The 26,882-nt window shown below is 45.0% G+C and overlaps 1 protein-coding gene across 2 annotated transcripts in view; it reads left to right on the top strand.

Moving 5' to 3' along the window:
* FYN (FYN proto-oncogene, Src family tyrosine kinase) overlaps window positions 1–26,882 on the top strand; it is a 296,399-nt gene that overhangs the window by 186,606 nt on the left and 82,911 nt on the right. For both annotated transcript variants that reach the window (XM_063917151.1, XM_063917149.1), the window contains exons 3-4: window positions 8,439–8,696; window positions 12,922–13,018. In XM_063917151.1, the coding sequence (XP_063773221.1) occupies window positions 8,450–8,696; window positions 12,922–13,018 (344 nt within the window). In that variant the 5' untranslated portion in view covers window positions 8,439–8,449. The remainder of the gene's footprint in view (window positions 1–8,438; window positions 8,697–12,921; window positions 13,019–26,882) is intronic.

Below are 26,882 nucleotides of genomic sequence, written 5' to 3'. Positions count from 1 at the left end.
GGTGGCGGCCTACGAGGCCATCCCCTTCGGCAGGTTCCATGCGAGGACATTTCAGTGGGACCTTCTGGACAAGTGGTCGGGGTCCCATCTACAAATACATCAGAAAATAAGCCTGTCCCCCGGGGCCAGGGTGTCTCTCCTGTGGTGGCTGCAGAGTGCTCACCTTCTAGAGGGTCGCAGGTTCGGCATTCAAGACTGGGTTCTGGTAACCACGGACGCGAGCCTCCGAGGATGGGGAGCAGTCACACAAGGAAGACATTTTCAGGGACTGTGGTCAAGCCAGGAGGCTTGTCTACACATCAACGTGCTGGAATTAAGGGCCATATACAACGGCCTACGACAAGCAGAGACTCTTCTTCGCGACCTACCTGTTCTGATTCAATCGGACAACGTCACAGCAGTGGCTCATGTAAACCACCAAGGCGGGACAAGGAGCAGAGTGGCAATGGCGGAAGCCACCAGTATTCTTCGCTGGGCGGAAAATAACGTAAGCGCGCTGTCAGCAGTCTTCATTCCGGGAGTGGACAACTGGGAAGCAGACTTCCTCAGCAGACACGATCTCCATCCAGGAGAGTGGGAGATAACAAGTCGTTGGGGGCTTCCTCAAATAGACATGATGGCGTCACGTCTCAACAAGAAACTTCGGAGGTATTGTTGCAGGTCAAGGGACCCTCAGGCTGTAGCGGTAGACGCCCTGGTGACACCCTGGGTGTTTCCGTCGGTCTATGTCTTCCCTCCTCTTCCACTCATCTCAAAAATACTGAGAATCATAAGACGAAAAAGAGTCCAGACAATACTCATTGTTCCGGATTAGCCTCGAAGGGCCTGGTATTCAGATCTTCAGGAAATGCTCACAAAAGATCCGTGGCCTCTTCCTCCCAGGGAGGACCTGTTGCAGCAGGGGCCCTGCGTGTTCCAAGACTTACCGCGGTTACGTTTGACGGCATGGCGGTTGAACGCCAAATCCTAGCTAGGAAAGGTATTCCGGGGGAAGTCATCCCTACTCTGATAAAAACTAGGAAGGAGGTGACTGCGAAAAACATTATCACCGTATCTGGAGGAAATATGTATCTTGGTGTGAAGCCAAGAATGCTCCTACGGAAGATTTCCACCTGGGCCGTTTTCTCCACTTTCTGCAGACAGGAGCCTAAAGTTAGGCTCCATTAAGGTGCAGATTTCGGCCCTGCCAGTATTCTTTCAGAAGGAATTGGCTTCTCTCCCAGAAGTCCAGACTTTTGTAAAGGGAGTGCTGCACATCCAGCCTCCTTTTGTGCCCCCAGTGGCGCCATGGGACCTTAACGTGGTGTTACAGTTCCTTAAGTCACACTGGTTTGAACCTCTTCAAACAGTTGAGTTAAAATTTCTCACTTGGAAAGTGGTTATGTTGTTAGCCTTGGCATCTGTGAGGCGGGTGTCCGAATTGGCGGCTTGGTCTCACAAAAGCCCCTATCTGATTTTCCATGTGGGTAGAGCAGAGTTGAGGACTCGTCCTCAATTTCTGCCTAAGGTGGTTTCATCGTTTCATATGAACCAACCTATTGTGGTGCCTGTGGCTACGGGTGACTTTGAGGATTCCAAGTCTCTTGATGTAGTCAGGGCCTTAAAAGTTTATGTAGCCAGGACGGCTCGGGTTAGGAAAACAGAGGCACTGTTTGTCCTGCATGCAGCCAACAAGGTTGGCGCTCCTGCTTCTAAGCAGACTATTGCCCGCTGGATCTGTAACACGATTCAGCAGGCTCATTCTACGGCTGGATTGCTGTTACCAAATTCGGTAAAGGCCCATTCCACTAGGAAGGTGGGTTCTTCTTGGGCGGCTGCCCGAGGTGTCTCGGCATTACAACTTTGCAGAGCAGCTACTTGGTCAGGTTCAAACACTTTTACTAAATTCTATAAGTTTGATACCTTGGCTGATGAGGACCTCATGTTTGCTCAATCGATGCTACAGAGTCATCCGCACTCTCCTGCCCGGTCTGGAGCTTTAGTATAATCCCCATGGTCCTTACGGAGTCCCCAGCATCCTCTAGGACGTAAGAGAAAATAAGATTTTAAACCTACCGGTAAATCTTTTTCTCCTAGTCCGTAGAGGATGCTGGGCGCCCGTCCCAGTGCGGACTAAATTCTGCAAGGCTTTTATATAGTTATTGAATACATAAGGGTTATGTTACAGTTTTGATCAGTCTCTGGCTGATGCTGTTTTGTTTCATACTGTTAACTGGTTCGTATATTCCATGTTGTACGGTGTGGATGGTGTGGGCTGGTATGTATCTTGCCCTTAGATTAACAAAAATCCTTTCCTCGTACTGTCCGTCTCCTCTGGGCACAGTTCTTTAACTGAGGTCTGGAGGAGGGGCATAGAGGGAGGAGCCAGTGCACACCCATCTAAAGTCTTTAGAATGCCCATGTCTCCTGCGGAGCCCGTCTATACCCCATGGTCCTTACGGAGTCCCCAGCATCCTCTACGGACTAGGAGAAAAAGATTTACCGCTAGGTTTAAAATCTTATTTTTTAAAGCTGTTCTGAAATGTTGGTTAGTGTTTATAACTGAACTCAAGTTTACAACAAGAACACCATATACCATTACATAATTTAGCCTAACAAACAAAATAACATTGCAAGGCTAGCTTCCCATGGAGTCTATCGCACTTTCAAGTAAGAATTTATTCTATTGTTAAAATCCATTACTCCAGCATCTGCCATAAATATGTGAATTCTGCCCTTTACAACTTCATAACATAAAACCAGAGCAGTATGAGGTGTTCAGCACGGGTGGTATTCATGTGACCGGCTGCCATACTAAACCCGTTCAGCAATGGACATTCCTTGTTCATTAGATAGTACACACCCCTATGTGATCCCTCCACTGGCACTGACACTAGGACACAGCATTGAGCAGCGTTCTTAGAGGGGTGGAAAGGATCTGTTTCTGGAAAGCCAAAAGTTACTGTAAGCATTGCCTCTATCCTTGCACTCTATTGTACTCTAGCAAATAAGACTCCAACATTATGGTATTGGTTTTGAAGGAGGGCCTTTTAACTTAGAGTTAATTTACAAGCAGAGCATGTTCAATGGTTGACATCTCATATACAGGGCCGAATTAAGGCTGGTGGGTGTCCAGGGGCAAAGAAGTTGTGGGGGCCCCCACTAGCAAAAGTGATGGCAAACCCTGTGCACCCCCGTGTACCATTACACACGCACATCTGACAGCACCGCACCCGGCCGGCTCAGCCCCAGTGTCTCCACGGTCTACAGTAGTTATGGGATCATGCAGTGAAATCCCGCGAGACTGACTGCTGTGGACTGGGGAGCTCCTTGGCAGCTGCTGCCAGAGGGGGATCGTTCTGCTTCATACAGCAGCGTGTGTGTGTATAGGGTGGAAAGGTGTAATGTGTGGGGCACCTGGAACGGCCGCTCCTGTCGCCACTCCCTTTGGGGTTATTTACTAAGCCTTGGATGGAGATAAAGTCATCGGAGATAAAGTACCAGCCAATTCGCTCCTAACTAACATTTCACAGGCTTGATTTGAAAAATGACACTTAGGAGCTGGTTGGCTGGTGCTTTATCTCCATCCACTTTATCTCCATCCAAGGCTTAGGGGGTGATTCCGAGTTGTTCGCTCGCTAGCTGCTTTTAGCAGCATTGCACACGCTAAGCCGCCGCCCTCTGGGAGTGTATCTTAGCTTAGCAGAATTGCGAACAAAAGATTAGCAGAATTGCTAATAGAAATTTCTTAGCAGTTTCTGAGTAGCTCGACACTTACTCTGCCACTGCGATCAGTTCAGTCAGTTTCGTTCCTGGTTTGACGTCACAAACACACCCAGCGTTCGCCCAGACACTCCCCCGTTTCTTCAGACACTCCTGCGTTTTTCCCAGAAACGCCAGCGTTTTTTCGCACACTCCCAGAAAACGGCCAGTTTCCGCCCAGAAACACCCACTTCCTGTCAATCACACTACGATCAGCAGAACGATGAAAAATCCTTGTTATGCCGTGTGTAAAATACCTAACTTTTGTGTAAAATAACTAACCGCATGCGCTCTGCGAACCTTGCGCATGCGCAGTAAGCGACTAATCGCAATATTGCGAAAATCGGCAACGAGCGAACAACTCGGAATGACCCCCTTAGTAAATAGACCCCTTAATCCAGCTCTGCTCATATAATCCAACATTAGCTAATACTAATGGTCACTGTTTTAAAAGCAAGACCAGGGCAAGGGGTAAATGTAAGAGGAAGCTTTTGGATGCATATCATGTTACTTTTCTATTTCAGAGGAGCAGCAAGAGAAAACACTGACAATTCGATACCGTCCATAGAATTTGATTGCCAAAATAGATTCAAATTGTACAAACTGGTTCACAAATCAGATTGTCTGTTTCTTACCCCAGTTCCTCGTTATTGTGTATTGCTATTACAGTCTTTGTGCTGGTTTCATTTTTTAAATCCTTACATATATTTATTGATCTATGCACAGTCATCTGCACTAGACTATGGTGAGAATTTATTTTCTTTATTACCAAGGCCAGATTAGGGCAAGAAAAACAACCGGGTATACAAACCATACCAGTTGATTTATGTTATTGTTTATTATAAATATGAATTACATAATAAGAATAACAACCAGGTAAGGAACAAGGACTGTAATCCATTAGGATTTGCGCACACAGCTATTTTGTATTCATGTGCAGCAGCAGCATAGAATGAGGATAATAAAGGTTTTAAATTACTATCAATACTTCTGTATCTTGTTTCTTTACCAGACTTTATATAGAGCACTAAACCTACAGGGGGACGTAGCAGATTACATGTTGGGGATTAACATAAGGGGTTGCAGTTTTTTCTACCTGAAATGTTTTATTTTTTTCCTTATTTTGTTTTGTGTTTTTTCACAGTGTAATGCACATAATATATTTATTATAATACACTACTTAAAGAAAGCCCTATTTATATACTATTTATGTGTATTATAAAACTAGAAATAAAACTCTTCTGGGTGACACTGTTTTATCACAAAAACGGGAAAATTGGGTTTATTATGAAGCGTACAAATGCAGTCCAGAATGAGATAATGACCCAGACTTTCATTGCTTAATAAAAAGTATATGTTGTTATCTTAATGTTTTGTCAGTAATACTCTGTCTTGTATGTTGAGATGCATGTAATACCGCTGTTACACCAACTGAGGCGGGTCGCAGCCGGGAGTCTGACACGGGTGCTATCCGGCTGCGACCCGCTTAAGGCCCCTTTCCCACTGCTGTCTCTAAACCGGTCACATTGCCGGGGGGCGGGTGGGTTGCATGGAGATCACATGATCTCCAAGTGCCACCTTTCCATTCACTGTGAACGGTAGCCGGGTTGCTGTGTTAAATCCGTGTTCAACCCTGCAAGCTACCCGAGTTGGAATACCATGCCACTCGACCCGGATTATTCCAATTGGGCCCATTTACACCACACTGCACGCTCATGTACAATTACCCGTGTTAAAAGCTGGCGGTGTAAAGGCGATATAAATAACACAGGTTATGCTGGAATAAACACTTATGTAACAGTATACATTGGTGTAAACTTACAAAGATTCTTGTTGCAGCCGATTTCAGCTGAGATCAATCTCAGATGACATCGGCCATTTGAAAAAAACAACAACACAGTAATTTACTAAATTACCGTGTTTTTTCAATTTGAGTTTACCGATGTCGATGTAATTTGTATTGTCGGGTAGTATTTTACGGGAGAGTTTAGTAAAACACTTCTGGACATGACACAATGAAGCCCGGCCGCATCACTGAGATCTCTGCAGAAGGTACCTGTTAAAAAATATATAAATATATACTCACCTATTTCCAGTGTAGATCGGTCCTCTTTAGTCCATGTAGGCATCCAGGTGTTAAAAAATAAAAAACGCAAAAAACCTGGTCCACCGCACTGAAGGGGATCCGTGTGTACACATGGCTCCCTGAATGCCAGGACCCCTCGTGACTTCTGTCACTTGGGGACCCGCCAGCCAATCAGGAAGCGCCATGTCATAGCGCTCTCCTGATTGGCTGTGCGCTCCCGGCCTGCCAATCAAGTGGAGCGCATAGGCTATAATGCGGGAAAAAAAATCTTAATTATAGCCTATGGTGGGAACCTGCGGTCTACCGCAGACGCAAGGTTAATTGAGGTCACTTGTGGGTGACCTCAATTAACCTTGCGGTCTACTGCAGACCGCAAATTTTTGGGGTCCAGGAAGGTTTTTCCACTTTTTCATTCACTTTTCCAAGGTCGCATTTTGTAGGAACTTTTCACACTCCCTCACCGCAACTACCGCAAATCTCTAATTGGATCTTGCATTTCTCGAGTATGCGTATTCGTGCGAAGTCTGCTAGTTTTATGAAACAATCTCACAGCAGACTCACACCTAATTGGATTGACACTATTGAGTCTAGTTTACCTTATTGGGACCTAAAAGCATGTGTTAAGCGGGTCTGATTGCCCATGGACGGACACACACTTTCTTTTTACTCACGTATACATTTTTTTCGTTAGCAACTTCACATTACTTGCTCTAACACCAAATGCTCTGTGTGAATAAAGGCAATGGCAATAACCAAGTGAAATATCTCCTTGCGGCAATAGTGTCCAATCAAAATTAGATGTTTGCTACAGTACATTATAGCGATTCTCAGTCTCCTACATAAAAGTGACAATATTCTATACTTGTTTTGTTAACTTATGTGCTCCTTTACCCCATTCTACAGATGTGTCCTCATACACCAAGCCTCAATACACCATGCAGCGAAACACCTGGTGCGAGTGAGCCATGATGAGTGGGGTTGCATGACAACTTTTTCTTTAAATTTGCATACTGTTCGCGGCACAGGGAAATACCACTCAGTCACTACCAGAGACACCGGAATGCAGTTTTCACTGCACAGAAAATAGTTTACATATGTACAAAGTCACACGGTCACTGCATGGCTATAGGGGGGTCATTCCGAGTTGTACGCAGAATTGAGAACGAAAGATTAGCAGAATTGCGAATAGAAAATTCTTAGTAGTTTCTGAGTAGCTCGAGACTTACTCCTACACTGCGATCAGCTCAGGCCGTTTTGATCCTGGTTTGACGTCACAAACACGCCCTGCGTTCGCCCAGCCACTCCCCCGTTTCTCCAGACACTCCCGCGTTTTTCCCTCCCACGCCTGCGTTTTTTAGCCAACGCCGGGAAAACGCTGAGTTACCACCCAGAAACGCCCCTTTCCTGTCAATCATTTACCGAACACCAGTGCGACTGAAAAGCGCCGCAGAAGCCACAGCAAAACAGCTACGTTTTTAGTAAAATAACTAAGCGCATGCGCTCTGCGTACCTTGCGCATGCGCAGTTAGCGACTAATCGCAGTATAGCGAAAATCGGCAACGAGCGAACAACTCGGAATGACCCCCATAGTGCGGCTTGGTGTAAAAGGGTCCTTAAAAAATAACCCGGGTCACGCTACCCGGGAAACCGATACTAGTAGCTTCCAGGATTGAACCTGTGAAGGACCTCCGTAGCCTGTGTTGTAAACCGTTGACCCAGATCATCCATCCCGTGTCATGCTAAAAGCCTATGGACAGCCGGATCACCGGCACTTGGAAGTTATGTCATCTCCAAGGGCCAGCAGAGGGAAGACGGGTCATTAACCCAGGTCCAGCTTGCGGTGTGAATGGGGTTTCAAGCTGCTGTGACATGGCTTGAAACCATGTTCAGTTACCCAGGTCAGAACCGGATTTATGGTGGAAAAGGGATATTACTGAAATCAGCATAACCGGCTCTGCATTCCATAGGCTACATATCAGTATAAAGTGTAGATGTACAGCCATTATAAGTGACAATTCGCATAATCTCACTTCTGGCCCTGTTTATTACTATTATATATTTGTGTTTTGCATCACTTATACTACAGTTTCCTGAGCATTATAAACTGTGATGCCAGCCAATAAGGATTAATGGAGATCCCAAATAATGATATCTAGCATATAGACCAGTGCATGAATGTTCTCCACAAGTTATGGGAAGTTACTGCAGAATAGCAGATGCGATCCCATTGACATTTCTAGTAATGGTCAAGTGGACTGTGATGATTATAGTAAAGCTACATCTTTTAATGACCGTTTAGCAAAAACTGATATGAATTATTATCAACCCCCCAAAAAAGTAAAGTTATAAGACAATAGCATTTCCAGCAACAATAATAATTTGTGAGACACATTGGCTTATGGTGTTTGACAAGTATTGTCTGTATGAGGAGAAAAGGGAATAGCAAGAATAAGCATTAACATACAGTAGTTGTATATTACTTAGAACTGCATAATTAACACATTCTATCTATGGTGATTAAACTTGCTGACGTTCAATTCTCAGCCACAGAAAATTGAATATTCAATGTGGATTTTTTGTAATTCATTCTTGTCTTTCTCTGTATTTTCAGGGATATAGATAATGGGCTGTGTGCAATGCAAGGATAAAGAAGCAACCAAACTGACCGATGAGAGAGATAACAGTTTAACTCAGAGCTTAGGATACCGCTATGGGACAGACCCCACACCACAGCACTACCCTAGCTTCACTGTGACTACCATTCCAAACTATAACAACTTCCATGGGACTGCAGGGCAAGGGCTTACAGTCTTTGGAGGGGTGAACTCCTCGTCGCACACAGGAACCTTGCGTACAAGAGGTGGAACTGGTAAGACCAATAGTTTTATAGATAGATAGATAGATAGATAGATAGATAGATAGATAGATAGATAGATAGATAGATAGATAGATACTGTATGTATGTATATGTATATATATATATATATATAATCTTTAAGATGTATTTAGTAATCAACACATTTTATAAATTTTGTTGCCGCAGGTTCTGAATTTAAATTTAAATTAGATCAGTTGAGCAGGATTTGTTTGTACTGATCCAGAATGTATTGCGTCATGTCAAAATAAATGTCAGAAAACCTTCCAAACAATGGCTACACATGAAAACCAGAAATGACTAAATTCATATACTTGTAATTGTAAACTGAAGTCTACAGGTGAAATACATTAGTCAATTTGTTCATTGACTCCACCTGTATAATAAATTAGTGGGTCATCTGTTCTTTTTTTAACATACATAGCTCTCTCTCTCTCTGAGGTCTTAAGAGTTGGGGGCTGATGCACTAAGCCATGGACGGAGATAAAATACCAACCAATCCGCTCCTAACTTTCATTTTTCATAAAGCCTGTAACATGGCATTTAGAAGCTGATTGGCTGATATTTTATCTCTCTCCACTTTATTACTCTACAAGGCTTAGTACATCTCACCCCGGCTCCAGACTGCGCTGTGGATCTCGCGTCAGTAGCGAGATCCCGTGCATGTGAAGAGGAACGAGCCGGAACAGGGGGACTCTGTGCGCTTTCCCTCCCCCACTTGAGCAGACAAGATGTTAATATATCTTGTGATGTCCCTTCCTGCTTCTCCTCGGTAGTCAGGCAAAACAGGAGCGAAACAGGAAGTGTTATAGCGGCACGATGCGTGCCACTATAATACATTTACCTAAATATTGCTTCTACCTTTAACCAGCATCCTCTCTGCATCCACCACCCAGGGTATGAGGGATACTGGGGGGTGCTTTATTGAGGGACTCACCACTTCCCGAGAAATCCCTGGCCTCAGCTGACTAGTTGGGGGAGGTTAATGTGAAGGATTTCCCCTGGCTATGGCATAACCCTGACCTGTTAAACATGGTACTATTTCAAGGCCTAGGACCTGCTCATTGAGGGTGGCACACATTTTACCTCCCTATTTTTTACCATTTGTTTACAGTGTAACACAGAGAAGCGCTGCACAGATTACACTGACCCTTGCAGGCTTCTACTTAACATGCTGCTCATAGGCAGGTCTATTTAAAACTTCTATTTTGGTCCGAGTTTGATCAGTGTTAGTAACCCCCCATGTTGTATTTTTTGTCTGTGGGAAGTACTTGTGGGTTGGTTCGGGGGTCTTTTGACTGCCATTTGCATGTTCGTCCGTGATTTTCAGATTGAATTGTATTTTAACACCTGTGTGTGGATTTAGTAAATCTCAGGGTTGTAAAAAAAAAGCCCAAAATAACATGAGACTGCAATCTCGGAAAGACATGATTCTTAATAAATTTAGTCCTAAGAGTACAATGGAGGGAATATCGATCACATGGTCGACCCTAATTAGGTCGATAGTCATTAGGTTGACCACTATTGGTCGACATGACAAACGGTCGACACAGAAAAGGGTGACACAATTCCCCCCCCCCCCCCCCATATTTTTGTGTAGTTTTCACCGTCAAAGCTTGCTACACTCACCATTCTTTAGGCAATGTGAATCGCTCCACTACTGCTGCGCGCAGCACAGGTTACTATTCCCAGTTGTAGTCCACGTGGATGGTAAAGTGTGGAAGAGTTGACCAAAAAAAAAATCCCCACAAAGCTGTGTGAGTCGACCATAAGCGCTGTTGACCTTTTACATGTTGACATAATGACCATGTAGACCTTTTGTTCATGCCGACCTAATACACATCGACCATTAGAAGTCGACCTATTGACTGTCAACCTAATTAAGGTCGACCTATCATCCAGATACCCAATGGAGGTTGTGCCAGAGAGATACACTAAAGGAGCAGTGCAATAGGAATGACGTGAACAAGGAGAGAACAATGTCAAAAGCAGCAGAGGACCAGGAGGATAAGTATTACACAGTTACCCCGTCAATTTACTAAGCCTTGTATGGAGATAAAGTGCACAGAGGTAAAGTACCAGCCAATCAGCTCCTAAGTGTCATTTTTCAAACCTAGCCTGTGACATGGCAGTTAGGAGCGGATTGGCTGCTACTTTATCTCCATCCAAGGCTTAGTAAATAGACCACACAGTGCTGTAAATTAGCTTAGATTATTGATCACTTCTGTGAGTGCAATCACATTGATGTGTTTGGTCAGAATCCTGCTTGCAAGATGTTGAGGAGGGAGAGAGATGAAAGGAAGTGAGATAGGCTGTTGTACGCCTGTCACTGGAGTGCTTTGGAGACTTAGAGGATGACAGAAACAGGATGAGCATTGAACATCCCTCAGTGCTCCATGCAGTTCATTGGATGCAGTGGTGGAAGTATGAAACCGCAGCCACCCTGCCAATATGAAGCTGTTACCTCTAAACCTCTTTAGTGCTGGGAGGCCAACTGTACATAAATTAATCTCCAAGGCATTCTATAAAAAGGACCTTTAAGGGAGTTTTGCAAGGAAGAACCCTGTCTTAAGCTGGGTACACACTAGACGATATTTTAAACAAAATTGCCGATAATAACCGGTCGTTATGATAATTTTGTAATATCGTTCAGTGTGACCATCCCTGCCGTTAGTACATGCAATATATTTTCAACAATGTCACTAACGACATTGTTGCAAATTGTGCAGTGTGTACACACAACGGGGAATTCAATTGTTTGAAAAGTCAGTTGGGAGTCTGTTTTTTCCTATCTAATAGACAGGAAAAAACAGACACCCAACCGACTTTTCAAACATTTGAATTCCCCCCCCAAAATGATAAATTAGGCTGAAACCCAACAATTTACAGTAGGAGTATCGTACGACTCATGTATATCATTTGGTCGTTTGTAAAATCGATCAGTGGGTACACACAATATTGTTTGTCCGGGACTGCAGGGAGTTCTAGGGAAATCATGAGCCAATATCATTCCCAGTGCATATTTTCTAGTGTGCACCCAGCTTTAACACGGTTAAGGTTCTAGAGGCACATGATGCCACAGTCATGAATTCCAGAAAATCTCTGATTTCTATCAATCTCGAAAGTTCCAAAGCCAGTGTTTTTAAGACTCCACCAAAGCATCGACACAGCCATATGTCCAAATCCAGGGAGTTTGGGACAGAAGCCAATATGCTGAGTAGTTTCTGTGCTGACAAAACTTCTCCAAGAGCAAGGCATCCAAGAAGTTTCAAAGAACGCTGTAAAGACATCTAGGAACCCTGCAGTGACAGCACTACTAGTGGTGCTGCTCTATAACACTCTTACTGCAAACACATTCTGTGCACAGATGTTACAAAGCATGTATTGGAAAGATACAACATTTTTCTCATCTTACACAATTCAGTAAACAACATTAAACATCTTCTACTTTCAATTTGGTAACACATTGTGCCAAAAGTCTCTATTTTCCAAGGACAGCTGCAGATTTTAAAGATATATCAGCAAGTTTCAGAACTGAGCAACTGCATCAAAAACAATGGAACCAGTCAAATAGAAAAATAATTATAGTATCAACTAATCTCTAACAAATGAAAATATAATCAATGCTGTAACAAGATGCAAAAAGTAACTCTCCAGAAAACGGAGTCACATATAGCTTTCCAATGCAATGTAGTTTTCCCACCTGAAGTAGTGCTCATGTTGGTGAGGGTAATATAGAGTGATGCCCTGGTTTCAGTGTAAATAAAACAATGTGAGCCCTTAATTGTCCTGACAAATGCAATCCCAATTAAAGTGGGATAGAATGGAACCATACCTTACATTTATTTTATGCATGTCACCAGAACATGACATTAACCAGGGCATTTTAGGATAAGCCATGCCCAGAAATGGTTTCAATATGACAAGCATGTACTGTAATATATAATGGAACATTAAAATAATTAAAATACAAGGCATAAATTCTCATTTTTCTTAAAGCATTGTGGTCAGATAGTCCAAGCTCTCCGCACTGAAAAAGTCTCAATTAAAGAGGAAATTACTTTTATTACATGCCTGTCAAGAATTGGCAAAGGCCATTGTAAAACATATGGATTCAATTACATTGTGTTATAACTTCAGTGGCTCATATTTGCCAGCACGACTTAACATGTGAGCTTACGTGCTGCCACTTAACATGTGATCTGCTGTGTTCCCCCAGGAGTGACGCTTTTTGTGGCTCTTTATGACTATGAAGCAAGAACGGAAGATGACCTAAGTTTTCAGAAAGGAGAAAAATTCCAGATCCTTAATAGCTCGTAAGTACTGGGCTGACCCCAGTTTTAACTTTGGATTGTTTTCTTTTATCCATTTTATTTAGGTCAGCAACAAATATGTAATAATAAAATGGAAAAAAAGGAAAAGTATTTTGACATTATCAATTGAATAGATAGGTATGTTCACTATAAAGTATCAATTATCATACTAAATAGGCTATAAACCAAAACTATGCTTTTCCATGACAAAGCACAACAATTCACAGTCTGTATACACATGCAACAATTGCAGCAGGAACCCATCTCCTATATAATTGCCCAGATCTGTGACTGTGTGGCTAACGCTGGGCGGAGTCACAGTCACAGAGCTAGCCCAATAGGAGGAGGACGGCGCCCCTCAGTCAGTCAGCGCCGCCGCTGGATGTGTCACTGCTCTGTCTCCCGCCTCCTCCTTTCTCCCCCGCCCTCCCAGGCTAAGCTTCCCCACCCCAGCCAGCAGGGACTCCAAGGTAGAGGCGAAGAGAGGCCGTCTCATATCAGCGCCCACACGCCGGACACAGCCACACGGAGACCACATGGAGGAGATGCAGAGCGGGCGCCCAGGGAAGCAGCACGGTGAGTATCTCCCTGGAGCGGTCTCCACCTGCACCTTTGTCTCCACCTCCATCCGCCATGCAACAGCCTCCGTGTCCCAGGTTACAGGGGATAAATATCCCCCTTCGATTGTATATACTGCCCGGATTCTGCTCCCATTCCTCCTGCCCGCCCATACACTGCATTACTACACACCATACATACACTGCACACATTACATATATATTATATTTCTCTTACGTCCTAGAGGATGCTGGGGACTCCGTAAGGACCATGGGGTATAGACGGGCTCCGCAGGAGATAGGGCACCTAAAAAGAACTTTGACTATGGGTGTGCACTGGCTCCTCCCTCTATGCCCCTCCTCCAGACCTCAGTTAGATTATGTGCCCAGAGGAGAAAGGGTGCACTGCAGAGAGCTCTCCAGAGTTTTCTGTTTTAAAATAATTTTATTAGGTTTTTTATTTTCAGGGAGTCCTGTTGGCAACAGGCTCCCTGCATCGTGGGACTGAGGAGAGAGAAGCAGGGCTGGCTTTACGGTTGGGCTCTGTTTCTAGGCTACTGGACACCATTAGCTCCAGAGGGTGTCGGAACACAGGTCTCACCTGGGGTTTGTCCCGGAGCCGTCCTCCTCACAGATGCCGAAGATAGAAGCCGGGTGAGTATGAGAAGGCAGAAGACATCAGGCGGCAGAAGATATCAGCTCTTCATGAGGTATTGCTCCCACTATACACACACAGAGCAGCACTGAAGGGCGCAGGGCGCTGGGGGGGGGCGCCCTGGGCAGCAATATTCCTCACTTCTGGGCATGTTAAGATGGATTAGGCTGCAGAGGCAGTAAATCCAAGAATCCCCCGCCATTTTAATAAAAAAAGCACTGGGACCGAAGCCGGCCGTCGGGTGGGCGGGGCTTGATCCTCAGCACTAACCAGCGCCATTTTCTCCACAGAGGCTGCATGCTGAACGCTGGCTCTCTGGTCTCTCCCCTGCTGAACTTCACAGGCTGGAAAAAAGAGGAGGGGGGTAAATTGGCGACGCAGTGAGTGGGAATTGGAATATTATTATATAAAAAAGCGCTATCTGGTCATATTTTTCCACAGTGTTATTAAGCGCTGGGTGTGTGCTGGCATACTCTCTCTCTGTCTCTCCTAAGGGCCTGGTTGGGGTTTTGTCCCCTTGTAGTGTGTGTGTGGGGTGTCGGTACGTGGTGTCGACATGTCTGAAGCGGAAGGCTTCTCCAAGGAGGAGGTGGAGCAAATGAGTGGTGTGTCCCCGTCGGTTGTGCCGACTCCGGAATGGATGGACATGTGGCATATGTTGAATGCAAGTGTGGCATCTTTACATAAAAGGCTTGATAAGGCTGAATTAGGGGGGACATCAGGGGGTCAATCCTCGGATTGGACCGACTCACAGGGCCCGTCGGGGTCTCAAAAGTGTCCCTTAACACAAAACACTACTACTGACACGGATTCTAATTCCAGTGTCGACTATAACGAAGTAAAATTGCACCCTAGGGTGACTAAAACCATTCAGTGTATGATTGTGGCAATAAGGGATGTGTTGCATATTGAGGATGAACCCTCGGTCCCCGACACAAGGGTACACATGTTTAAGGAAAAGAAACAGATTATTAATTTTCCCACATCTCATGAATTAAATGATTTCTTTGGAAAAGCTTGGGAGACTCCGGAAAAGAGACCGCAGATCCCCAAAAGAATTTATATGGCATACCCCTTCCCTAAGCAGGACAGGGAGATTTGGGAATCACCCCCCACTGTGGACAAGGCCCTGACGCGCCTGTCCAAGAAATTGGCGCTACCGTCTCCTGACACAGCAGCCCTTAAGGACCCTGCAGATCGCAGGCAAGAAACTACCTTAAAGTGTATTTATTCTCATATGGGTGCTGTGCTAAGAGCGACAATTGCGTCGGCATGGGTGTGTAGCGCAATTGCAGCTTGGACAGATGAGCTGACAGATCAATTTGATAATATGGATAAGGAAACTATATTCCTAACTGTAGCCCATATTAAAGACGCAGTCTTATTTATGAGGGATGCTCAAAGGGACATTGGACTGCTAGCTACTAGGGCCAATGCCATGTCTATCTCGGCGAGAAGATCCTTATGGACTCGCCAATGGACGGGTGATGCGGATTCCAAAAAACATATGGAATTACTACCCTATAAGGGTGAGGTATTGTTTGGGGATGGGCTGACGGACCTGGTTTCCACAGCTACAGCAGGTAAATCAAATTTTTTACCATATATTCCTCAACATTAAAAGAAAGTAACACCCTATCAGATGCAGTCCTTTCGGTCGCACAAGTCCAGAAGAGGTCGGAGATCCTCTTTCCTCGCCAGAGGTAAGGGCAGAGGCAAGAGAGCACCTGCTTCGGCAGGTGCCCAGGACCAAAAGTCCTCCCCGGCTGCTCCAAAACCCACAGCATGACACTGGGGCTCCCCTGAGGGAGTCCGCACCAGTGGGGGCACGTCTTTCGACTTTTCAGTCAGACCTGGGTCAGATCAGACCTGAATCCCTGGGTGTTGGAAATAGTTTCCCAGGGGTACAAACTGGAATTCGAGGAGGTGCCCCCGCGCCGATTTGTGAAATCGGCCCTACCAGCTTCCACATTGGAAAGGGATGTAGTGTTAGCTGCAATTCAAACGCTGTGTATATAGCAAGTGATAATCAAGGTTCCCCTGCACCAGCAGGGAAGAGGTTACTACTCAACCCTATTTGTGGTCCCGAAACCGGACGGTTCGGTCAGACCTATTTTGAATCTGAAATCCCTAAACCTGTACATAAAAAGATTCAAATTCAAAATGGAATCACTCAGAGCGATAATAGCCAACATGGAGGAGGGGGAGTTTATGGTGTCTCTGGACATAAAGGATGCGTACCTGCATGTCCCCATATATGCCCCCCATCAGGAATACCTGAGATTCGCTGTACAGGATTGTCATTACCAATTTCAGACGTTGCCGTTTGGACTTTCCACGGCCCACGAGGATTTTCACCAAGATAATGGCGGAAATGATGGTGGTCCTGCGCAAGCATGGAGTCACAATTATCCCATACTTGGACGATCTCCTGATAAAAGCGAGATCAAGGGAGAAATTGCTGAGCAGTGTGGCGCTCTCTCTGAGAGTGCTCCAGCAACACGGTTGGATTTTAAATCTACCGAAGTCACAGTTGATTCCGACAACGCGACTACCGTTCCTAGGTATGATACTGGATACGGAACAAATGAAGGTCTTCCTCCCAATAGAGAAAGCCCAGGACATCAAGAACATGGTCAGAGACCTGCTAAAACCGAAAAGGGTGTCAGTTCACCAATGCACTCGAGTTCTGGGAAAAATGGTGGCGGCCTATGAGGCCATTCCCTTCGGAAGGTTCCATGCAAGGACTTTTCAATGGGACCTTCTGGACAAGTGGTCCGGGTCCCATCTGCACTTACATCGGAAAATAACTCTGTCCCCAGGGGCCAGAGTGTCTCTCCTGTGGTGGTTGCAAAGTGCTCACCTGCTGGTGGGTCGCCGGTTCGGAATTCAGGACTGGATCCTGGTTACCACGGACGCGAGCCTCCGAGGATGGGGAGCGGTCACACAGGGAAAAAAATTTCAGGGACTTTGGTCAGACCAGGAGTCCTGTCTACACATCAATGTGTTGGAACTCAGGGCCATTTACAACGGCCTTCGACAAGCGGAGAGTCTTCTTCGAAACCTACCGGTTCTGATTCAATCAGACAATGTCACAGCAGTGGCTTATGTGAACCGCCAAGGCGGGACAAGAAGCAGAGTCGCGATGGCGGAAGCCACCAGGATTCTTCGCTGGGCGGAAAATCATGTAAGCGCTCTGTCGGCTGTCTTCATTCCGGGAGTGGCTGGGAAGCAGACTTCCTCAGCAGACACGATCTCCATCCAGGAGAGTGGGGACTTCATCAAGAAGTCTTTGCAGACATAACACGTCTTTGGGGAACTTCTCAAATAGACATGATGGCGTCACGCCTCAACAAAAACCTTCGGAGGTATTGTGCCAGGTCTCGGGACCCTCAGGCAGTGGCAGTAGACGCTCTGATAACACCGTGGGTGTTCAAATCGGTCTACGTGTTTCCTCCTCTTCCTCTCATCACAAAGGTGTTGAGGATCATAAGGCAAAGAAGAGTACAGACGATACTCGTTGTCCCAGACTGGCCTCGAAGGGCCTGGTACTCAGATCTACAAGAGATGCTCACAGGAGATCCCTGGCCTCTTCCTCTGAGGGAAGACCTGTTGCAACAGGGGCCCTGTGTATTTCAGGACTTACCGCGGTTACGTTTGACGGCATGGCGGTTGAACGCCGAATCCTAGCGAAAAAGGGGATTCCGGAAGAGGTCATCCCTACTTTAATAAAGGCTAGGAAGAAGGTGACGGTTAAGCATTATCACCGTATCTGGCGAAAGTATGTGTCTTGGTGTGAGACCAAGAATGCACCTACGGAAGATTTTCATCTGGGTCGTTTTCTCCACTTCCTACAGACAGGAGTGGATATGGGCCTGAAATTAGGCTCTGTTAAGGTTCAGTTTTCGGCCCTCTCGATTTTCTTTCAGAAGGAATTGGCTTCTCTTCCAGAAGTCCAGACGTTTGTAAAGGCAGTGCTACACATCCAGCCTCCTTTTGTGCCTCCAGTGGCACCGTGGGACCTCAACGTGGTGTTGCAGTTCCTAAAATCACACTGGTTTGAACCCCTTAACAAGGTTGAGTTGAAATTTCTTACTTGGAAGGTGGTCATGTTGTTGGCCTTGGCATCAGCAAGGCGAGTATCAGAATTGGCGGCTTTGTCACACAAAAGCCCCTACTTGATTTTTCATGTGGATCGAGCTGAATTGAGGACACGTCCGCAATTTTTGCCTAAGGTGGTTTCTTCATTCCATGTGAATCAACCTATTGTAGTGCCTGTGGCTACAAGTGACCTGGAGGATTCCAGATCCCTGGACGTAGTCAGGGCCTTAATGATTTATGTAGCCAGGACGGCTAGAATTAGGAAAACAGAGGCTCTGTTTGTCCTGTATGCGGCCAATAAGATTGGCGCACCTGCTTCGAAGCAGACTATTGCTCGCTGGATTTGTAATACGATTCAGCAGGCTCACTCTACGGCAGGATTGCCGGTACCAAATTCGGTTAAGGCCCATTCCACTAGGAAGGTGGGCTCTTCTTGGGCGGCTGCCCGAGGCGTCTCGGCATTACAACTTTGCCAAGCGGCGACTTGGTCGGGGTCAAACACTTTGCTAAATTCTACAAGTTTGATACCCTGGCTGATGAGGACCTAGCGTTTGCTCAGTCGGTGCTGCAGAGTCATACGCACTCTCCCGCCCGATTGGATGCTTTGATATAAACCCCATGGTCCTTACGGAGTCCCCAGCATCCTCTAGGACGTAAGAGAAAATAAGATTTTAAACCTACCGGTAAATCTATTTCTCCTAGTCCGTAGAGGATGCTGGGCGCCCGTCCCAGTGCGGAAACTCTGCAAGACTTGTATATAGTTGTTGCTTACATAAGGGTTATGTTACAGTTGACATCGGTCTTGGACCGTTACTGTTGTTTGTTCATACTGTTAACTGGTTATGTATGATCCAGGTTACATGGTATGATTGGTGTGGGCTGGTATGAATCTTGCCCTTGGATTTCTAAATCCTGCCTTGTATTGTCCATCTCCTCTGGGCACAGTTCTCTAACTGAGGTCTGGAGGAGGGGCATAGAGGGAGGAGCCAGTGCACACCCATAGTCAAAGTTCTTTTTAGGTGCCCTATCTCCTGCGGAGCTCGTCTATACCCCCATGGTCCTTACGGAGTCCCCAGCATCCTCTACGGACTAGGAGAAATAGATTTACCGGTAGGTTTAAAATCTTATTATATATATACATATATATATATATATATATATATATACACTGCTCAAAAAAATAAAGGGAACACTAAAATAACACATCCTAGACCTGAATGAATGAAATATTCTTATTAAATACTTTGTTCTTTACATAGTTGAATGTGCTGGCAACAAAATCACACAAAAATGATCAATGGAAATCAAATTTATTAACCCATAGAGGTCTGGATTTGGAGTCACCCTCAAACTTAAAGTGGAAAAACACACTACAGGCTGATCCAACTTTGATGTAATGTCCTTAAAACAAGTCAAAATGAGGCTCAGTAGTGTGTGTGGCCTCCACGTGCCTGTATGACCTCCCTACAACCCACACAAGTGGCTCAGGTAGTGCAGCTCATCCAGGATAGCACATCAATGCGAGCTGTGGCAAGAAGGTTTGCTGTGTCTGTCAGCGTAGTGTCCAGAGCATGGAGGCGCTACCAGGAGACAGGCCAGTACATCAGGAGACGTGGAGGAGGCCGTAGGAGGGCAACAACCCAGCAGCAGGACCGCTACTTCCGCCTTTGTGCAAGGAGGAACAGGAGGAGCACTGCCAGAGCCCTGCAAAATGACCTCCAGCAAGCCACAAATGTGCATGTGTCTACTAAAACGATCAGAAACAGACTCCATGAGGGTGGTATGAGGGCCCGACGTCCACAGGTGAAGGTTGTGCTTACAGGAGGTCATTTTGCAGGACTCTGGCAGTGTTCCTCTTGTTCCTCCTTGCACAAAAGCGGAGGTAGCGGTCCTGCTGCTGGGTTGTTGCCTTCCTACGGCCTCTTCCACGTCTCCTGATGTACTGGCCTGTCTCCTGGTAGCGCCTCCATGCTCTGGACACTACGCTGACAGACACAGCAAACCTTCTTGCCACAGCTCGCATTGATGTGCCATCCTGGATGAGCTGCACTACCTGAGCCACTTGTGTGGGTTGTAGGGAGGTCATACAGGCACGTGGAGGCCACACACTACTGAGCCTCATTTTGACTTGTTTTAAGGACATTATATCAAAGTTGGATCAGCCTGTAGTGTGTTTTTCCACTTTAATTTTGAGTGTGACTCCAAATCCAGACCTCCATGGGTTAATAAATTTGATTTCCATTGATAATTTTTGTGTGATTTTGTTGTCAGCACATTCAACTATGTAAAGAACAAAGTATTTAACAAGAATATTTCATTCATTCAGGTCTAGGATGTGTTATTTTACTGTTCCCTTTATTTTTTTGAGCAGTGTATATAGATAGATAGATAGATAGATAGATAGATAGATAGATATGTATATATATATCTATCTGAAAGCAAAGGAAGAAACGAGAGAGCGCCTATTGTGTAGTATTCATCAATAAGTTCTGTCACACGCAAGAATAATACTGCGTACCGGATTACGGCTTGACATAAGGCTCATCAGTCCCCCATTCTTTAGTCCAGGTCTTTACTGGGATCTAGATATGTTTAGGAGACATAAAAAATCGCTATATAGCGTAGTAGTTTTCCGTATGTAGGGTTAAATTATCACACAAATTTGCATGCGTACCGGATGAATGAATAATTCATGCGTATCCAATACAGGTATTGTGTCCAGGTATTCGTCGTGGAACTGGTGACTGGACAACCCTTAGAAAGTATATCAAAGCTCCATTCAGTAATTTATATCAGAGTACAGATTTATTTATTAAACACAAAATGGTGAAACAATAAAGATTAATGGCTTAGCTTTGGTGAAAATTGGTGAATCAGGTCAGTTTCTCAACGCGTTTCGCCCTATTCAGGGCTTCATCAGGAGATTGCATAGTGTTGTACTGGGGTCCTATTTATACCCCTTTCAATTATACCTCATTATGCAAATCACTTCCGGTTCGCGTCATCGGCGAAACCGGAAGTGATCCGACATTCCATAAATATATCTTTCTTATATTCTAAATACATGTGGGTGTTGGGTATTTATCCAGTAAGGCTGAAATTCTTACATAAATCTTAACAAAACCACCTCTACTGACAGCGGTGGTTTGTTTACATAATCGCCGCCCGGCATTCGACTTCCGGCGGAAGTACGTCACAGCCGGAAAGGACGCGTCATATCCGGCCGCGTCGCTCCCGGCATAGTACGGCACCGCTATGCATCAGGGGGATGTGTTGTTAGACATACTGAGCCGCATGGCTAATTTGCATATATAAACAAACGGGAGTGGCATTCCGTTTGTAATGCGTCCGGCTCTTTTCATGGAGTAATAAAACAGTGGTACATAAACATACAATAATCTACAATAACACTTCATGATTGTACTGGATTTGTATCCATGGGATTTTCCAGAATTTAACCCCATGGATACATCAGTTAAAAATAACATATAAAATCAAGGTAAACATAAAATACCATAGGTCATATAGAATTATACATTAAAATACTCATATTTTTGAGTCAGGAAGTTTGAGGAGGATTTGCATATGATATATATATATTGACAAAGACAGTAGTTTATATTCTTTCTTTAAAAAGGATTCATAGTGTTTAGGATTTGCATATGATATATATATATTGACAAAGACAGTAGTTTATATTCTTTCTTTAAAAAGGATTCATAGTGTTTAGGATTCAATTCGTACCGCGTTACGTTTATAAATATATACCCACAAATAAGATGAATAAAATTAATGTCATTCAGAGGCTAGACACATATTAGTGCATGGCCATAAGGTGACATAGTATTCAAGGTAAAAATCCAATACATCTCTCGTTGTGAGAGTTTCTTTAGGAGGTCACCTCCTCTTGGCCCCAATTTTACATGTTCAAGTGCTTTAAATGTTAAAGTGTCTGTGCTTGAACATTTAAAGCACTTGAACATGTAAAATACTATGTCACCTTATGGCCATAATGAGGGTTATGAAATAGCACCTTTCTTATAACAGCTTTTACTTAAAATTTGAATCATACCCCCCCCCCCCCTCTCTTTTATTCTCTTTTTATTCTTTTAACACCCCACATACTTATATGAAATGAGCTCTAACTATTGAGGGTGATACTTGAATTCATGCATGATCCACCTCACGGAATAGATTATGAGAGTTTCCCCGATATACATGTATGTAACCCGAATGTATAACTGCCTTCATGCACTAATATGTGTCTTGCCTCTGAATGACATTAATTTTATTCATCTTATTTGTGGGTATATATTTATAAACGTAACGCGGTACGAATTGAATCCTAAACACTATGAATCCTTTTTAAAGAAAGAATATAAACTACTGTCTTTGTCAATATATATATATCATATGCAAATCCTCCTCAAACTTCCTGACTCAAAAATATGAGTATTTTAATGTATAATTCTATATGACCTATGGTATTTTATGTTTACCTTGATTTTATATGTTATTTTTAACTGATGTATCCATGGGGTTAAATTCTGGAAAATCCCATGGATACAAATCCAGTACAATCATGAAGTGTTATTGTATATTTATGTACCACTGTTTTATTACTCCATGAAAAGAGCCGGACGCATTACAAACGGAATGCCACTCCCGTTTGTTTATATATGCAAATTAGCCATGCGGCTCAGTATGTCTAACAACACATCCCCCTGATGCATAGCGGTGCCGTACTATGCCAGGAGCGACGCGGCCGGATATGACGCGTCCTTTCCGGCTGTGACGTACTTCCGCCGGAAGTCGAATGCCGGGCGGCGATTATGTAAACAAACCACCGCTGTCAGTAGAGGTGGTTTTGTTAAGATTTATGTAAGAATTTCAGCCTTACTGGATAAATACCCAACACCCACATGTATTTAGAATATAAGAAAGATATATTTATGGAATGTCGGATCACTTCCGGTTTCGCCGATGACGCGAACCGGAAGTGATTTGCATAATGAGGTATAATTGAAAGGGGTATAAATAGGACCCCAGTACAACACTATGCAATCTCCTGATGAAGCCCTGAATTGGGCGAAACGCGTTGAGAAACTGACCTGCTGATTCACCAATTTTCACCAAAGCTAAGCCATTAATCTTTATTGTTTCACCATTTTGTGTTTAATAAATAAATCTGTACTCTGATATAAATTACTGAATGGAGCTTTGATATACTTTCTAAGGGTTGTCCAGTCACCAGTTCCACGACGAATACCTGGACACAATACCTGTATTGGATACGCATGAATTATTCATTCATCCGGTACGCATGCAAATTTGTGTGATAATTTAACCCTACATACGGAAAACTACTACGCTATATAGCGATTTTTTATGTCTCCTAAACATATCTAGATCCCAGTAAAGACCTGGACTAAAGAATGGGGGACTGATGAGCCTTATGTCAAGCCGTAATCCGGTACGCAGTATTATTCTTGCGTGTGACAGAACTTATTGATGAATACTACACCATAGGCGCTCTCTCGTTTCTTCCTTTGCTTTCAGATTTCCTTTTGGGGCTACGTATACCTAGTGGCACTTTTTGAAGAACTGACCAGCCACCCGACAAAGCGGGGAAAGTGTGGTTTACTGACTATTTTTTAATAGAGTAATTTTTATTCAACAGCGTTTTTATATATACAGACATTTCAGTGTACACTGGGAAGCACATTGGGATTACACGTTGTTCAAAGCATTATTGTCACCAAGGATATACGTATACTTATACTGATACGAATGACATTTCCCATTTTACAGTTCCCGTGCATTCTTCCCACCATATACATATTTTCTGAAGTCTGTAGCCAGGTCGTGTTTCACATACTTAACATTTTGTATTTCCTCCCACCCCCCCACCCAGGACCTGTATTAAAAATTACCCCGTCTATCAGGCCCTAAATAGCCCCCAACCCCTCTACCCCCAAACAAACCCTTTAACTAACTTAAGCCTAGTTACCTAACATATGCGTGGTGTGGTGTGGCGACCAGATATGTAAACAGCTATAATAGAGGAGAGGTGAAGGTCCGGCTCAGCGCCCCAGGGCCCAAATATCACACCGCGGCGAAGGTCGGTGCCTCTAAGTCCGAAGGGCAAGGGATGAGTATGTGGAATTGATCCAAGGAGACCATATCTTCTCGTATTTGGTAAGGGCATTATATTTCATGTATACATATCGTTCTTTTGTTAGAGTATAATTTACCAAACCTTTAAAAGCATGTATCGTGGGAGGTCGCGGGGCCATCCACGTCCGCGCGATGCACACCTTTGCAAGGGCGCACATGTTGCGGGCGTACAAGTCTTCCCAGCGGGACCCAGAATCGGGGTCTCCCACCCCCAGAATGCAGAATTTCGGAGTCAGCAAGCTTCTCTGTATCCCCGTATGTTCCAGAATCGACCCGACCCCGGCCCAGAACACCTGCAGCAGCGGGCATTCCCATGTGAGGTGCCAGAATGTGCCTCCGGCAACCCCGCACTTGGGGCAAGCACCAGCGCTATCTGTCCTAAATCTGGCCAGCCTGCTCGGTGTCATGTATGATCTATGTAGAATAAAAAACTGTATCTGTTGAAACCGCAGCGATTTGGTGACCTGGCTCGGGTTACCCAGAGCGCCCTCCCAGTCTTCCCCGTCCATGGGACCTACGTCACTCTCCCATCTCTCCCTAAGACTTGAGAGCGGGTCTGCATGTGTCGTTTGAAGGAGATACGAGTAGGTGAAGGAGATCACCTTAACTCGGCCCAGTGAATGTAGAAATGCTTTCATGGGGAAGGGGAAAAGCGTTGGGGAAGAATCTGCGAATTGCGCCTGCAGGGCATGTCTCAGTTGTAAGAATCTATAGAAGTGAGAGTTCGGGAGTCCAAACTCCTCTTTCAATTGCTGAAATGATTTTAACGTGCCATTGCTATATAGCTGGGACACCGAAACTATCAAGTACGGAGCCCATACCTCCTCACCCCCCAGGGACCCCAGTTCACTGAGCAATCTGGAGTGCCACAGAGAAGTGTCCGGGTCCATTCCCTCATACCCAAGTAGGGCCTTCAATGCCAACCATATCTTCATAGCCTGGAAGACAATAGGAGGTGAGAGTCTGGAAGGGTTACCCCCCGCCAAAACCTGTGCCGGGGAAAGACTTGGGTAATAGCATCTAAGGAACGCCCGGCCTAGTCCATCTTCCTCCCCTCCTCGGAGCCACATACCAATGTGTGATAACTGAGCAGCATAATAATACAGTTGGAAGTGGGGTAATGCCAAGCCGCCGTCCCTTTTTTGTCTGGTAAGAGTGGATAATTTTATTCTGGATCTTCTATTGGCCCATATCAAGGACGTCAGGACACTATTTAATTTTCTGAAGAACGCTGGAAATATGTAAACAGGGGACTGCAATAGAACATACAAAAGTTTAGGCAACACTACCATTTTAATGAGGCCGACTCTACCCGTCATTGTCAGTGGCAGCTTGCACCAAGCTCTCGATTTGCGCACAACCATCTGTACCACAGGGTCAAGGTTTAAGGGCACAAAGTCCGATGGGTCGTTAGTGACCAGGATCCCTAGGTACTTAAACTGGGCTGTCCAACACAGCGGTAAGGATATTTTCGGAGTCTGGGGGGGGGGAGCCTATAACGGGCATGATAAACGATTTGGTCCAGTTTATGCGGAGACCCGAGTACCTACCGAAGGTCTCTATGACCCGCAACACGATGGGCATATCCACCGCGTAGTCTCGAAGGAATAGCAACAGGTCATCCGCATAAAGGGCCAATTTGTCAGTGCAGGGGCCCGTACTGATTCCCTCAATGTCCGGGTGTGACCTAATCAAACAGGCCAGGGGCTCCATGGCTATGGCAAACAGGGCGGGAGAGAGGGGACATCCCTGTCTGGTGCCCCGTGTCAAAGGGAATGAGGAGGAAATGTATCCATTCACCAGGACCCTGGCGCGTGGATTCTGGTATAACAGTTTGACCCATTGTATAAAGTTAGGGCCAAAGCCCATGCTCCTCATAACTCCCCACAGGTATGGCCACTCAACACTATCAAAAGCCTTTGCCGCGTCCAATGAGACCACGACCTCGTCTGAAGGGAAATCATGAGGAGCCTGCAAAATAGTGTACAGCCTGCGCAAATTAATGGACGTGGATTTCCCGGGCATGAAGCCGGTTTGATCGGGATGGATTATGGATTCAATCACCGTGTTTATACGGACCGCAAGAATTTTCGCTAGGATCTTAGCGTCTGTGGGAATAAGGGAGATCGGCCTGTATGACTCCAAGAGTTTAGGGTCCTTACCAGGTTTTGGAAGCATTATTAGAATAGCCTCGGACATTGAGGGAGGAAGGCAGTCAGCGGCATATATGTTAACATACATGTCTAGTAGTTGAGGTCCAAAGAACTTAATGTACTGTTTATATAGTTCCGTGGGAATACCGTCACTACCTGGGGATTTACCACTAGGAGCCGCCTCGACCGCCGACATCACCTCCTCCAAGGTCAGAGGCGCATCC

This window comes from Pseudophryne corroboree, chromosome 4, assembly GCF_028390025.1.
Source record: "Pseudophryne corroboree isolate aPseCor3 chromosome 4, aPseCor3.hap2, whole genome shotgun sequence".
Lineage (NCBI taxonomy): Eukaryota > Metazoa > Chordata > Amphibia > Anura > Myobatrachidae > Pseudophryne > Pseudophryne corroboree.
Note: the sequence above shows the minus strand (reverse complement) of the source record. Positions and strands in the feature narration are given on the sequence as shown.